The sequence below is a fragment of the Ictalurus punctatus genome, chromosome 24 (genome assembly GCF_001660625.3).
Source record: "Ictalurus punctatus breed USDA103 chromosome 24, Coco_2.0, whole genome shotgun sequence".
Classification (NCBI taxonomy): Eukaryota; Metazoa; Chordata; class Actinopteri; order Siluriformes; family Ictaluridae; genus Ictalurus; species Ictalurus punctatus.
The window spans coordinates 9,577,843-9,592,221 of NC_030439.2; the positions used below are offsets into that span (position 1 = coordinate 9,577,843).

General features: G+C 39.0%; 2 protein-coding genes across 2 annotated transcripts in view; both read right to left on the minus strand.

Moving 5' to 3' along the window:
* wasf2 (WASP family member 2) overlaps positions 1–3,564 on the minus strand; it is a 13,648-nt gene extending 10,084 nt beyond the window's left edge. Inside the window, exon 1 of the mRNA XM_017454840.2 lies at positions 3,407–3,564. The gene's annotated coding sequence lies outside the window, so the exon portion shown is untranslated. The remainder of the gene's footprint in view (positions 1–3,406) is intronic.
* Positions 3,565–6,156: 2,592 nt separating this feature from the next.
* LOC108257055 (probable methyltransferase-like protein 24) lies at positions 6,157–13,508 on the minus strand. Its single transcript, XM_017454454.3, has 5 exons — positions 12,870–13,508; positions 12,084–12,182; positions 11,646–11,767; positions 10,273–10,507; positions 6,157–6,711 (listed from the first exon to the last, which is right to left on the minus strand). The coding sequence occupies exons 1-5, from the start codon at positions 13,134–13,136 to the stop codon at positions 6,397–6,399; spliced, it is 1,038 nt and encodes a 345-aa protein (XP_017309943.1). The 5' UTR covers positions 13,137–13,508; the 3' UTR covers positions 6,157–6,396.
* Between the last annotated feature and the right edge of the window lie 871 nt (positions 13,509–14,379).

Genomic DNA, 14,379 nt, shown 5'->3' on the forward strand with positions numbered 1-14,379 from the left:
AAATTTGGACGATTTCACGAACCGATCACAATTTGAGGACGTAAAACACATGATGACATTAAACTTTAGCATTGAAGTCATGTCCTCACCAGTGTGGAATTATTACGAGGTCTCAAGAAACAATGAAAAATTCACCATATGCCGTGTACTTTTTAAAGGCCTATTACAATGTTCGTGATAAAATTGAATATTTGTTGTGCTTATTTATTTGATTCGCAGCTAAAACAATTTACAACATTACTGTAAATAAGGTAACCTAGGCAACATCTGTGGTATTAATATATCTGAAGGAAAAAAAAAGGTTAACAGTGACGGTCAAAGAGAAAGCTTATATATCACTTATATAAAGCTTGAACGATCGGGATCGGCCGATCATGACGACAAGAAATCGGTAATCGATATAACATTTCTGTTTACAGGTGACGGACAGATTTGTATCCAAGTGAGGATCTCTCTCCCCCACAGGCATTTAGCTAATGAGTGAAGTAAACCACACGCATCACTCTGCTGGCAAAAATACATGACATTCAATTACCGTTACTGATTTATACACAACATATCTATATGGAAACAACCAAATGAACACTATTTGGCTACACTGAATATGCAAGCTTGAAGTTGTTGTAGTACTACAACTATTATCTTGTACAGTTTACCTCAAATCTGTTTGACACTAAACTGGATTTAGCTGACTTACATCAAAATGCTTATCATGGCTCTGATCATTATAATTGGACATTTTAGAGGATAATCAGAGGATAAAGAACTACAAGACCCATATCGCCACTTAACCCAAGATTGAGCGTAGACAAATGGCGTAGCGTAGTCACATGGTTCAAATGGTGCTAACCGTAGTCACATGGTTCAAATGGTGCTAACCGTATACTGTTGTTATTTTCAGTTTTAAAACATCTAATTCAGCTCCTTGGTAATTACAGAGAACATCTGAGTGTGTTGGGGAAGAAAAAATACTAAACTGTGCAACATGATACTCTCTAGAGTTGAGAAACAAATCTGAGGTTTGTGTGTGTGTGTGTGTGTGTGTGTGTGTGTGTGTGTGTGTGTAAAATGCATGTACAGATATATAAATAAAATCAGTTCTACGGATCAACTAATCGGTTATTCCTTTGGTAAATATGAGAAAGAAGGCTGTGAAAAATTGTCTTAATTGTTTAAAAAAAAAATCTCACAAAAATGCACTGCTCTCATGGATATCAATCAATTGCAAACACAACACAGGTTTATCCATTAAAAATTTATTTGTTAAATACAGGTGTGCAACAATTATTGGCACCCCTATGAATTCAAATGAGGAAAAAATATATTTGAAGTATATTCCCATAGGAATTTAACTTTTTTGTACACCTGGTTGACTAGAAACAGGAAATTGTTCAACCATGACTTCCTGTTTCAAAGGGGTATAAATTTGAGGTAACACACTCATAACAATGGGACATTCATAACAATTGGTAAGACCAATGAATATAGCTGTGATGTGCAGCAAAAGTTTGTTGAGCTTCACAAAATGGGAAGTGGCTATAAGAACATAGCAGAAGCATTGAAAATGCCCATTTCCACCTCCAGGGCAATAATTAAGGAGTTCCAGTCAACTGGAAATGTTATGAATCAACCTGGAATTGGACATGTGTCTATATTGTCTCAACACACTGTGACAAGGATGGTGGTTCAAGTGGCCAAAAAATCTCCAAGGATCACAGCTGGATAATTACAGAAGTTAGTTGGGTCTTGGGGTCAGAAAGTCTCCAAAACTACAATCCAAAAGTCACCTACATCACCACAAGTTGTTTGGAAGGGTTTCAAGAAAAAAGCCTCTACTCTTATCCAAAAACAAACTCAAGCATCGTCAGTTTACCAGACACTACTGGAACTTCAAATGGGATGGGTTCTATGGTCAGATGAAACCAAAATAGAGCTTTTTTGGCAATAAACACCAGAGGTGGTTTTGGAGCACACAGAGAGGTAGCCATATGGAAAAGTACCTCATGCCCACGCTTAAATATGTTGGTGGATCTTTAATGTTTTGGGGCTGTTTTTCTGCCACTGAAATGGACTTTTTTTTAGGATACATTGCATCATGGACTCAATCAAATATCAACAGATATTAAATGAAAACCTGACTGCCTCTGCCAGAAAGCTAAAAAATGGGCCATGGTTGGATCTTTCAGCAGCACAATGATCCAAAATATACATCAAAATCAACACAAAAATGGTTTACTGACCACAAAATCAAGGTCCTGCCATGGCCATCCCAGTCCCCTGACTTGAACCCCATAGAAAACCTGTGGGATAAACTGAAGAGGAGAGTCCACCAGTGTGGACCTCAAAATTTGAAAGATCTGGAGGGATTCTGTATAGAGGAACGGTCTCAGATCCCTTGCCATGTATTCTCCAACCTCATCAAGCATTATAGGAGAAGACTCGGAGTTGTTATCTTGGCAAAGGGCGGTAGCACAAAGTATTGACTAAAAGGGTGCCAATAATTGCTGCATACCTATATGTAACACAGATTTATTTTGATAATCCTGTGTTTTGTTTGCATTTTTTTTAACAAAAGATCAAAAGGTTAAACAATAAAGACAATTTTTCACAGCCTTCTTTACTCATATATACGGATATGAATATGAAAGGTAAATCCCATGAGAGGAATACAGAAAACATACATCCACTGTAGTGTCTAGGCATGCTTTACTTCTTACACACCCAGATTCTGTAATCTAATACTTGTTATAACTGTGGTTAGCTATATCTCTCTCTCTCTCGTGTGTGTGTGTGTTAGTTTGGGGTAGAATGTGAGCAAAGCACCCATTCACTGCACTTTTTAGCATTTATAAAAATTGACTCGTAGTGACTTTATTCATTACACAAGCTCCTGAATGTGTTTCTGCCTAATCACAGCCTTCAGCTGAAAATTTAAGAGTTAATAAAAAAAAATAAAAAATTCGTGTTTGCTCAGGATGAGTGTCAGAACAAAACTACGAATAAAAGAGGATCTCCTCAGGATAAAGCCCTGCAGCAACAGAGAGAAATATCTCATCCAGCTCGCTATCCACGAACACTGTGTTAGCTAATGTTACAGCTGTAATGTTACACTGGGCATAAAAAATATACAGCCTTCACACATCAAATCAGCTTGATTCATTTACTTGTGAGGGGAAATCGCAATTACAGGCCATTTTTACGGGGCAATTTGAAAACTACGACACAGTAAAACTACTTCAAATAGGTGAGCTCATTTTATTTACTTTCAGAAAATAAACCGTCGCGGCCCACCCTAAACGTCCAGAGCAGGAAGTGAGTTGTTAGCTAATCTGGCTAGCTAGTTACACAGAACTAACTGACTTAAATAGTTTGCAAAAGTGAAAATAATAACATGGACATCACTTACCACGGAATAAAACAGTTAGTCCTTACTGTCGAAGTCTTTAAGCTTTTCAATTACCTAGCTACCTTGACATTACTTCACTTTTTGCTCCTACTTTCTAAGTCGATAAAAAAAAAATGTCCGCATTTACCGTCACAGGAGCTGTCGGTCACGGACAGCGAGGTTCCGGATTTTCTAACTTTCCATTGGACGACGCGAGAGGAAAGCGAGACATAATTGGGTGAAGCAGCTGTCAACTTAGGAAACAATGGGCGTGGTTATAAATCTGGGCTCCGGGCTCCACCCTTGTGTTAAAAACATCTGCTGCCTGCGCAGGGAGGGAGGTGTGGTGAGTCCTGATCACCGGGCCTGCTCCAACACATCCGGAACACGGAGAAATGTCTGAAATGTTTTGCGTTCCGTACGTACAGATTAACGATAAAGATAGAAGGACACAAAACATGACAGCACTTTGATCATTTTCCAAAGCCAAAATGACAGAAAAAACTACTAGGAACAGAAATACACTGTTAAGAACAGAAAATAAAACTACTCAGAACAGAGGAAAAAACTACAAGAACAGAGAGTAAACTACTAATGGCAGAAAAAACTACTAAGAACTGAGAATAAACTACTAATGGCAGAAAAAAGCTACTAAGAACAGAAATTAAGTACTAAGAACAGAAAGACACTACTAATGACAGAGAGTAAACTACTAAGAGCAGAGAGTAAACTACTAAGAACAGAGAATTAACTACTAAGAACAGAAAGACACTACTAATGGCAGAGAGTAAACTACTAAGAACAGAGAATAAACTACTAAGAACAGAAAGACACTACTAATGCCAGAAATAAACTACTAAAACAGAAAATAAACTACTAATGCCAAAAAATAAACTACTAAAACAGAGAATAAACTACTAATGCCAGAAATAAACTACTAAGAACATAGAATAAACTACCAACAACAAAAATATATTCAGATATTTTCCTACTAGTATCTGATCTTTCCACTGAAGTCGAGAGAGGAAACATTTATCTAAATATATCACTGATAGTCTGGTCTGAATGGATATTATTTCCTTACAGTGGAAAATTCAGCCCTCTAATCAATCACACATACAGATGCAAATTCTTCCACACTAGTTATTTGAAGCCCACATAACTGAACCCATGAAACATTAAAAAGCCCTTCAGTTTAAGCATAATTGCTGCATTTTCTGCACAGGATGTTTTTGTTTATTTTTGTTTGTAGGCTACACCATTTGAAACCAAATGCACGGAAGGATTTGTTTATGAGTAATAATATGCAGTCAGACTGTGCTCAAAGCAGTTTTGTAACTGTTAAAAAACAAAAACAACCCCCTCCACATCCTAAAATATATGTAATACAATGAGATTCTTGCCACCCTAGAGTTTGCTTGCTTTGTGGAAAGAGTAATAAATGACGATGAAAGATCCTTTATTTTCTATTAGATTAATTAAACCCATGAAAATGATCACATTGCATTATGTGGCACTCATACAGCACACTAAAGCAATCTTACAGTGGCGAAATATAATTATAATAAACAATTGTGCTTCACAGTAGACCAGCTGGTATAAATGACACAGAAGCAGAAAGTCTAAACAAATGTTTTTGCCCCAAGAATTGTATGTATGCCCTTGAAGTGAGTAGGAAGTATACAATTACAATAGGCTTTTTTTTATTTGTATTTTTGAGCTTTAACTTTAAAAACAAACAAACAACAGACTCAAGCAGGAGATTTGAAAAACTGATTAATAGGAGGAAAACGAACTAAAACAAATAAAGCACATACAAAAATGTACTCTCATTTGTTGTTTACAACTAACTTGTAATTGTCATTAATCTTTTGGTTAAAAATGGTTCTGAGATAACCATGCATTTAATAAGCCATTACTGCTATAATGTTCTGACAAATTGTTCTACCGACTGAGACCAAGGGTTTGTGCACTTCACTTTGACATGCCCATAAATTCATGTTTCTTCTTATATTTTAATGCTGGAGGTATTTTCTGATCATAAGACAGCATATGGAAATATGCCACCTATCTATTTTATCATTTACATTTAATGTGTATGTCAACAAATGTCATGGTTGATAGATCTAATGAGAAAGTAGTGTAGTATACAAAGACGGAAGTTTGCACTCCTAAAATACTTGATAGAATAAGGATTGTAATTCAGTGCTTTCAGTACACACAGCTGTAACTAAGTTTGACCACTAGAGGGCACCTCATACATCATACAATGGACAAACAAAAGAAAATCAGTACCAACATGAATCTAACTTTAAACATTATTCCATACCTGTGATTATCACGTTGTCCACTTCATTAATTAAACTGGAAATGCCCAATGTCCACAAATAGAAATATCATTTTAGTCAGTTTTATCTACGAGTTTAATCCTCATCATTCAACAACAGTTTTAATTCCTGTATTTTGAGTATGTTTCATAATTAGCCTGTAAATTGTGTATAGATATGCATCTAGTTGGGATATGCAAAATAAAAAGTATTTCATTTACAAAATCAGGGGTGGTGCAGCTCCCACTAGTGGAACACAGTAAAATTATATTTTTAAATTATATTTTGCTTATATTTCGCCTTTAAATAAAAATCTAAGACACAATGTTACTGTAATTGCATAAGATATTTGAAACAAATATGGATGAAATCATTAATTTCTGTGCAACATGAAATAATATTTGAAATATGAAATATGCACATTAGGTATTGGTACTTTTTATTTGGCTGTTCGATTTGACAAATTGACGGAAGTGTGAAAGTTGATCTCGTTCACAATCTCACTCTCCTTGTCATTCGGGTGGCACCCTAAAGGTTACCACTCCTTACCAAATACTATGATCTTGTACAAAATACTTCAGTGTCAACAACAACAACCTAATTCCCATTTTTCAAAATTCACTTGATCTTTCCTCAGCATGTGCATTTGCAGCAGTTTTCATAAATCTGAAGAATTGCTGGTTATCATTTGAATTGTTCACCCATCCTAACCCAGGTAAGTTTGTATGAGCTGTGTGTGTTGGGAAGTTGTTGTCTCAGTACAGTGTGTCCTGGCCCAGGGACTGAGTAAGTCAGGCGGAAACCTGAGCTATGCAGAGCCCTCAGTACACTGTACCAGAATCGAACTACTTCTGCCTCAGTCCCACCCACTTCAAACCCCGCCCACTGTAGATGTACAGTCAGAATGAGCTGACTGATTCGTCTGAGAGTTCCATCCTGCACCCAACTCTCCAACACACGCCATTCTGCACTCTCCAGATCTGCCCACAGAACATGCACCTTTAAATACAGAAACACACATGAAAGACACAGATAATGAGACTCAGGTAAAGACACAGCACATATAATGTACATCTGTATCGGTAGTAATAATAGTATTATATATATATATTAGGGATGTCATGATACCAAAAATCTAGTAATCGGTACCGATACCACCAAAAGTACACAATACTCGATACCAAAGTCGATACCACGGTGTGGTATAAAAAATAAATGTAAAAAAAATAAAATAAAAAACTCTCCTGGAGGACATCCTCCTCTGGCTGATACTGGCAAAGAGAGCGAGAGAGAGGGGGGGGGGAGAGAGAGGGAGAGAGAGAGAGGGAGAGAGGGGGAGAGGGGGAGAGGGAGGGAGAGAGAGGAAGAGAGAGAGAGGGAGTTGGGGAGGACAGAGGGAGAGAGAGAGCAAGAGGGAGGGAGTGGGGGAGAGAGAGAGAGAGGGGGAGAGAGAGGGAGAGGGGGGGAGAGAGGGGGAGAAGTGGGGGGGGGTGGGGGAGGACAGAGGGAGAGAGAGCAAGAGGAAGGGAGGGGGTAGAGGGGGGAGGGTATTTTAGTTATCAAACACTGTCTGACAATGAGTATCCAGAGGTGCACTCCTAAACGCGTGCACACACACACACACACACCTTATACTCTGAATGCAAGCATTAGTTTAAATTCACTAATGGTGATATGGTGGCAGGCCAAAAAGATTTATTAAAAGTATGAACATGTGAATAATTATTAGTGACATTAGGCTACATTTAGCTGGCAGGACACGGGCTGAATGGTGATGCATGGTGGCCCGTTCGGAGGTAGTTTATAACACTGCAATGTGTTAGCGTCGTTAAAAAATAACTGGCTATTGCAAACATTACATGGAGCATAACGTTAGCTGGTTTCACGGACACAATGCCAGCTGCCTCAACCAAACATAATATAGGACAGTCTTTCAGGTGCTTCGCCAAATTGCAGGTGTTTCCTCGCTTTGTTTGAAATGAACAATGGCATCAGCTGCACACCGGAAACCGATTCTAGCTTTCCTCTCTTTTCCTCTCAACGAGTCGGGGCGGAGAAAAACTTGTTAAGCTAAGCTAAACTTCTGTAGTTTTTCCCGTGTGCTTGTAGGCGTTCCTCTTCTTCTTTTCCACTTGTGGGCCAAATAAAACACTTGTGCATAATTGCTGCCCCATCAGGTCCGGAAGAATCGCAACCTCGGTACTTTCGGTATATTCATTACAAACGGTGCTAATGCTACTGCAGAAAAACAAGTACCGTCATGTTTTAAGAATGTTGGTACCGACTTGGTACCGAAGTATCGGTTCTCATGACATCCCTAATACATGAGAGAGAGAGAGAGCAATCAGAATATGATATGTCCAAATGTGTCTTTTGTCCACTTTTCTGGCCACAAGCTTCAGGAGTTTAAAAGGTTGCAATCTGATTGGCCCTCCACATTTCAGTGTATACACATTTCTCTGTGCTGGTTTCCAGGGGAAAAATCTTTTTTAAAAACTTTCAAACACTGAAAAAATAAGCTCTGAATTAATTTATATGAAGCTTATTTCAGAGTTTTGCTTGAAACAGTTACTTGCAAACAATCTTTGACTTTCACTTTATTCCACACTCGCACAGTTTGACAAAACTGAATTACGTGAGCATGTATTATCCAATTAAGAGTATGAAATAATCAAAAGAAGATAAAAATGTTTAAATATAAGATTTTAAAAGTATACAAATCTGGATAAATAGAAACATAACAAAAACAAGATAAAAGAAAGAAAGAAAAAATATATATATACAGTACTGTGCAAAAGTTTTAGGCACCCTATTTTTTGTGTACAAACTTTGCTATAGATTTTTATTTTATGACTTCTACATTATTGAGTCAGTACAAAAAACATGTTAGGTTCCCAAAAATTAGCTTTCCAGCACAAAATTGCATGTTACAGAAAAATGCCTGTATGTCATTAAAGCAAGCAGTATATTATGTAAGAGACCACTTTTAAGATTAAAAACACAATGACGGCTGCTGGGTTTCGCTGCAAAAATAAGAAGCGAGTGCGACAGTCAAAGTCTCCAGAAGAACCGAAGAATTGGTTCTGCAAAATGTTCAATAAAACTTACAGCTCATTTCCTTAAAAAAAAACTGCACTAATTGTACCTGAGACTACTATTTTAATTTTTTTTTCTGTCACACCAAATATTGACTTTGTTTCATTTACTACTGTTTGCTGCTCTTTACAGTATCTTTTGAATGTAGAAACATTTAATTTCATTATTTTGAAGGCATATTTGCTCTACAGCATTTCTTTGCATGTGCCTAATACTTTTGCACAGTACTGTATATATTCACTGCATACTGTTGTCAAATCTGAAGTGGTCCGCCTTTCTTAGTCACCTCAGGAAATGTAGTTTGGTGTCAAAATAATCAAAATACCTTTGTGTGTTTCTCGACAGGTATCGGAAAAAGTCTGTGGTGGTCATTTGAAATATCAAATAGACTCTAACTGTGAGTGAAGGTGGTTTTTCATTACATTTCAAAACAAAAAATACCAGGCTTGCTAGAAAAAGCTAGAAGTCTGGTTTGTGAGACTAGTTACAGTGTAAAACTTTTCTAAACATTACAGCTCCTGGATGGATTTGTGGGAATACAGTACAGTTTTTGTTAAAATAGATAGGGTCCTGATTTCTCAGGCTGCAATCCACAGTACTGGATTTAACTATGAGGCCAATGGTAGCCTGCTAACCTTAGCTAGCTAGCTAAAGAACATTGAGTAGAACACCACAGAAATGACTGGTCTCGTGTGCTGTGCATATAATATCTATGCATAATTCATCCACTTTAATAGGAACACCTGTACACCTGCACATTCATGTAGTTATCTAATAAAGTGGATGGTTCCTAATAAAGTGGACAGTGAGTTTATGTTTATAATATCTATGCAGCATTGTCTGCATTATGTTTTATTATTTGATTTGTGCTCTCTTGCATAACTTGCTTTTATTGGTTGTGTGAAGCTGGACACATTTCTAAAACTGGAGTGTGATGACATATGATGTATTTGAGATGCTATATGATACTGTATGTGACCCTCTGACTGTGAATTACTGTGAATTAGTTACAGGTTGCCAGGGACACTCACAGAAGCTCAGGAACACTATGTTTTAAAGCATTTTTCTCCTCTGACACTGTAATCTATTTAATTTTTATTTGAACAGTAAATGACGCACTGCTAATTTAATGTAATATTTGTTGAAAGTATGAACAGTGGAATGAATATATAGTGTATAGGAGGAATAGAACATGCATACAGAACACAGAGAATTAAAAATTTGGTATTCCTAGGAATTTGTATGTTCCCCATGGTAAAAGCGCAGCCTATGTCTAATGATCAAAGATTAACAACAATACGCACATATATTCTCTGAGGGCATCACATCTCTGTGTGAGTCACCAGACACTGTTGCCATGGTAGCCATGCGTGACCACAGACATCTCCATGGTGATAAAGCATCAGCCAGGGGATTCTGTGCTGCCATCAGAATGAAAATGAGAAAAGAGATGTGTGACAGTACCATGCTGTGACCCAGTGAGTCCATGATGTCCACCAGGCGGCGAGGTATAGTCCCCAAAACTCCCCTGTGAGGTCGAGTATGGGGGCGCCTCCAATCAAGCCAAGCTTGATGGTGCTGGACAGATCCATATCCAGAGCCACTACCATGTTTGCGGCGAGTACTAGGGTCAAAGCGATGCACCTCACATCTCATACTTAATGTGGATTCCAGAATCACTGCATCCTTTCCATCCAGACTGTAAAGGGGAAAAAACCTGAACAGTTCAGGTTTCACATAGACACTGCACACATAGCTGTCAGAATCTCTTTATTAGTGGTGCACCTTGTTAGCACTTTGTGTGTCTCAAGTTATTGTATTTATGTTCTTATTTCTCTTATGGGTCTCTTATGGAACATGGAACATGTTGGAACCTTTAAATCATTCATTCATTCATCTTCAGTGGATCCAGGGCCTTTCCCAGAAACACTGGGCATGAGGTGGGAGAATTCATGCCAGTCCATTGCTGGGCACCATGCTCACACATATTCACAGCTACAGGCAATTTAGCATAGCCAATCCTCCTACTTCATGTTTTTGGGAGGTGGGAGGAAACTGACAAAGTTAGAGGAAACCCATGTGAACACAGGGAGAACATACAATACCCTACCCATACAGTAACCCAAGCTCAGGATTGAACCAGGTGCCCTGGAGCCTTGAAGCAAAAACACTTCCTGCTGCACCACCATGCTGCCAAGAATCTGTTCTAGATTAATGTTTAAAAAAGATTTAACCATGTTATATCTCAGTTGTGTAGGGATCTGATTGGTAAATTGAGTTCAAAGCCTGATGATACCACATGGCATTTTGGAAAAATGGAATTTTCTCTCTCCCCTGTAAATCACAGAGATGCTAACCAATCTTGGGCTTTAGCTCATGTATGTGGCAAAGGGTATATAGCGCTTTCCCCAGTTGGGTTAAGCTGTATTAGTAGCGGTTCGAATAGTATGGTTGGCTGGTTTCACATGTCTTGGAGGAAGCATGTGTTAGCCTTCATCCTACTCGATTGGTAGCTGTCATATTATAGGGGTGAGCTGGCTGGTGGGTGGGAATTGGCAGATGAACAAATTATGGAGGAAATGGGAAAAAACATAACAACATATTCAAAATTATTCAATTTTGCTTGTATCTTTCTCATTTTTAAGTAGCTTTGGATAAAAGCGTCTGCTAAGTGAATAAATGTAATGTAAATGTAATTATTTATATTCCCTATGTATGAAGAGAACTGTGCTTCATTCCTGTGGTCCCCATTGTAATAATTTCATTTCAGACCAAATGTCCATTTTTTTCATTATATAAAAAACCTCACTGTATCCAGAGTACATGAATATATTTACCTGAAAGAGTAAGCGACACAAGGACGGCCAGGGGCCCAGTTATTAAAGCACAAAGCCTCTGAACTTCCCCCAGCATATGCAGACCCAGACTCAACAGAACCCTGCCATCTGGAACAATTCACCTGAAGTAGCAAATCACAAGGATCTATTGTAGTGTTTGTGTTGGGAATTCAAGTATCCCCAAGATAAGTGCAATTGGACCATTCTGACATTGTGAAGATGTCTGGCTGATATCCATGAAGAACAATATGTTTTCATAAAAATACAGGTTTTGTATGAAAAACTAAATTTGCCAAAAGATTTCCTTTGGGTTACTGTGGTTACGGATAAGAACAGTGTCAGATGGAGGCATAGTTTTATTGGGTAATACAAAAATGAGAAAAAAAGGGACTTGTGTGTGCACATATGTGTTTCAGCATTGTTTGAAAGGACACATACCTCTGGTGTGGTAATGAATTGGATAAGACGCTGCACTTCATCACTAAAAGATGTTTGTCCAGATGTCCAAGGCTGAAGCACAAGTTTTCTGTCTGTGGCCTGCACAAACAAATCCACAGGCCTCTTGAGTCTGTCAAATTTCACATGCCTATTTGTGTGTGTGTGTGTGTGTGTGTGTGTGTGTGTGTGTGTGTGCGCATGTGTGTGTGTGTGTGTGTGTGTGTGTATGTGTGTGTGTGTGTGTGTGTGTGTGTGTGAAGTTTCTTTACAATAGTGTGGGTGGGTGGTTGTGAATCGCCTCTGGCGACTGGTTTAGTTGTGGCATGTTTTGGGGTCGTGCACTCTTTGTTTTGTCCAAGCCTGAAACTTAATCAGGCTCTGGTCTAAATGTAGGCCTTTTCGTCTGTTTTGAAGAGAAATGGTTAAAAACAGAACAATGGATAGATCCTTAATCGCGATCCCCTGAAACAATAAAACAACTTCCCAGTCCAGTGCAGTAGCCATGGAGACAAAACAGAGGAAAAGATTAGTCACAGAGAGATAATGAGCATCTCTCTGATTCATTTAGGAGGGATTCCCTTCACTCTAGCTCAGTTTGGTTTATCCAATCATATGCAAGTAAACAAAGCTACACCAGCACATATGATTACTTCCATTATTTTTTTTTGGTTTATCACCAAATATTTTATTGCTTCAGTGAAGGTGTCTTTCTCAGTGCAGTTGGCTAGTTAAGACTATAGCCTACTCGTGGACATTCTGTGTGGTTCGGCTTTCAGCAGTGTTTACCTGGCGAGAGTTCAGCTCGTTCTCGTCGGCGTAGGCGCGCAGTCGTGCCGCCGTCTCTTCATTTTGCCAAAGTTCCGGCGCGCTGTCCGAGCGTGCATCCACGCTGGAGTCTAATGATCCGGATTCGTGACTACTTATACTGATGACGGTAAAGTCGGGTGCAGACGAATCACGCGGCGCTATCAAACTGACCAGAAGCTGGAGGAGCAGCAGCAAGGACAGAACAAGCGTGAACACACTTGGCAGAGCGCTGCTGCATGCGGCCATGCCTCCCCCTGAGTGAAGCACTGCTGCATGACGGAGAGCCAGAGCCTCTGTGGAAAACTTCACAGCTCCAGGGCATTAAGGACAGAGGAGCATGCACAGCTGTATTCCCTCTGTTGCAAAGAGTAGCAAGCGCATTCTCCACCCCCCATCGCACACACACACACACACACACACACACACAGGCGTGTAATCTCATGCCATTATGGCTAAATATTAGATGACTGACATATTATTAAACACAATTTAATCAGTAGCCTACATTAGACCCGAAACACCCCGTACAAGCTACTAGTCAACAAGTGCCCGGTTCAACTGATTATCAAACATACTCTTTTATTTTTTTAAATATACTTTTTTAATAAGAGCAAATTATAATTGAAAATAGACTACAAACATTGGGGGGGGGGGGGGGGGGGGGGCGGCTGGGACAGATTTATCCTATAGTTCTGTGCAAATATGTTTGTTTGTAGTTGCAAAGTTATAGGTGTCAGAAAAGTGATGCTTAAAATATTCGCTTTTTTAAATTTTATTTAATTATGTCCCAATCTTAAGCAAAGTAATGCACTCAGCTGTAGGCGAAGAAATACAATAATGGAGATATGGAAATGATTCGTGCTGATTTCAGGAAAAAAAGGTTCGCGCGTGTTGCAGAACCTCACATTTTGGTGTCAAGTTATATATGTAGATTAATGCGCGGACCTATAGGATATGTTAATCCATCCATCTTCTATACCGCTTATCCTTCAGGGTCACGGGGAACCTGGAGTCTATCCCAGGGAACATCGGGCACAAGGCGGGGTACACCCTGGATAGAGTGCCAATCCACCGCAGGGCCCTATAGGCTATATCATTGGTCAAATCAAATGAGATCTAATATGTGAAATTACATGGAATATAAATACGCAATGTCTTGTTTTGTCTTCCCGTTTGTCTTTGTTCCTTAGTCTCTGCTCTGCACTCGCTCATGTCCCCGTTTGAACCGCGCGCACTGCATCAGGGTCTGACGCCGTGAAGCCTCGCCTCGTACAAGCCCGAGTGGTGCTGAATGTCAACGAGGCACTGAGAGTCCATCACACACACACACACACACACACACACTGGTAAATCCTACTGCTACAACAGAGACTGCAGTCGAACAGGCTGAACAAACATATACAGTCTACAGTACATTTATGCGCATTCATGGCTAATGTATTTTTATGTCTATTATGGTTTCTTATTTTAATCATTCGAAGTTTAAGTA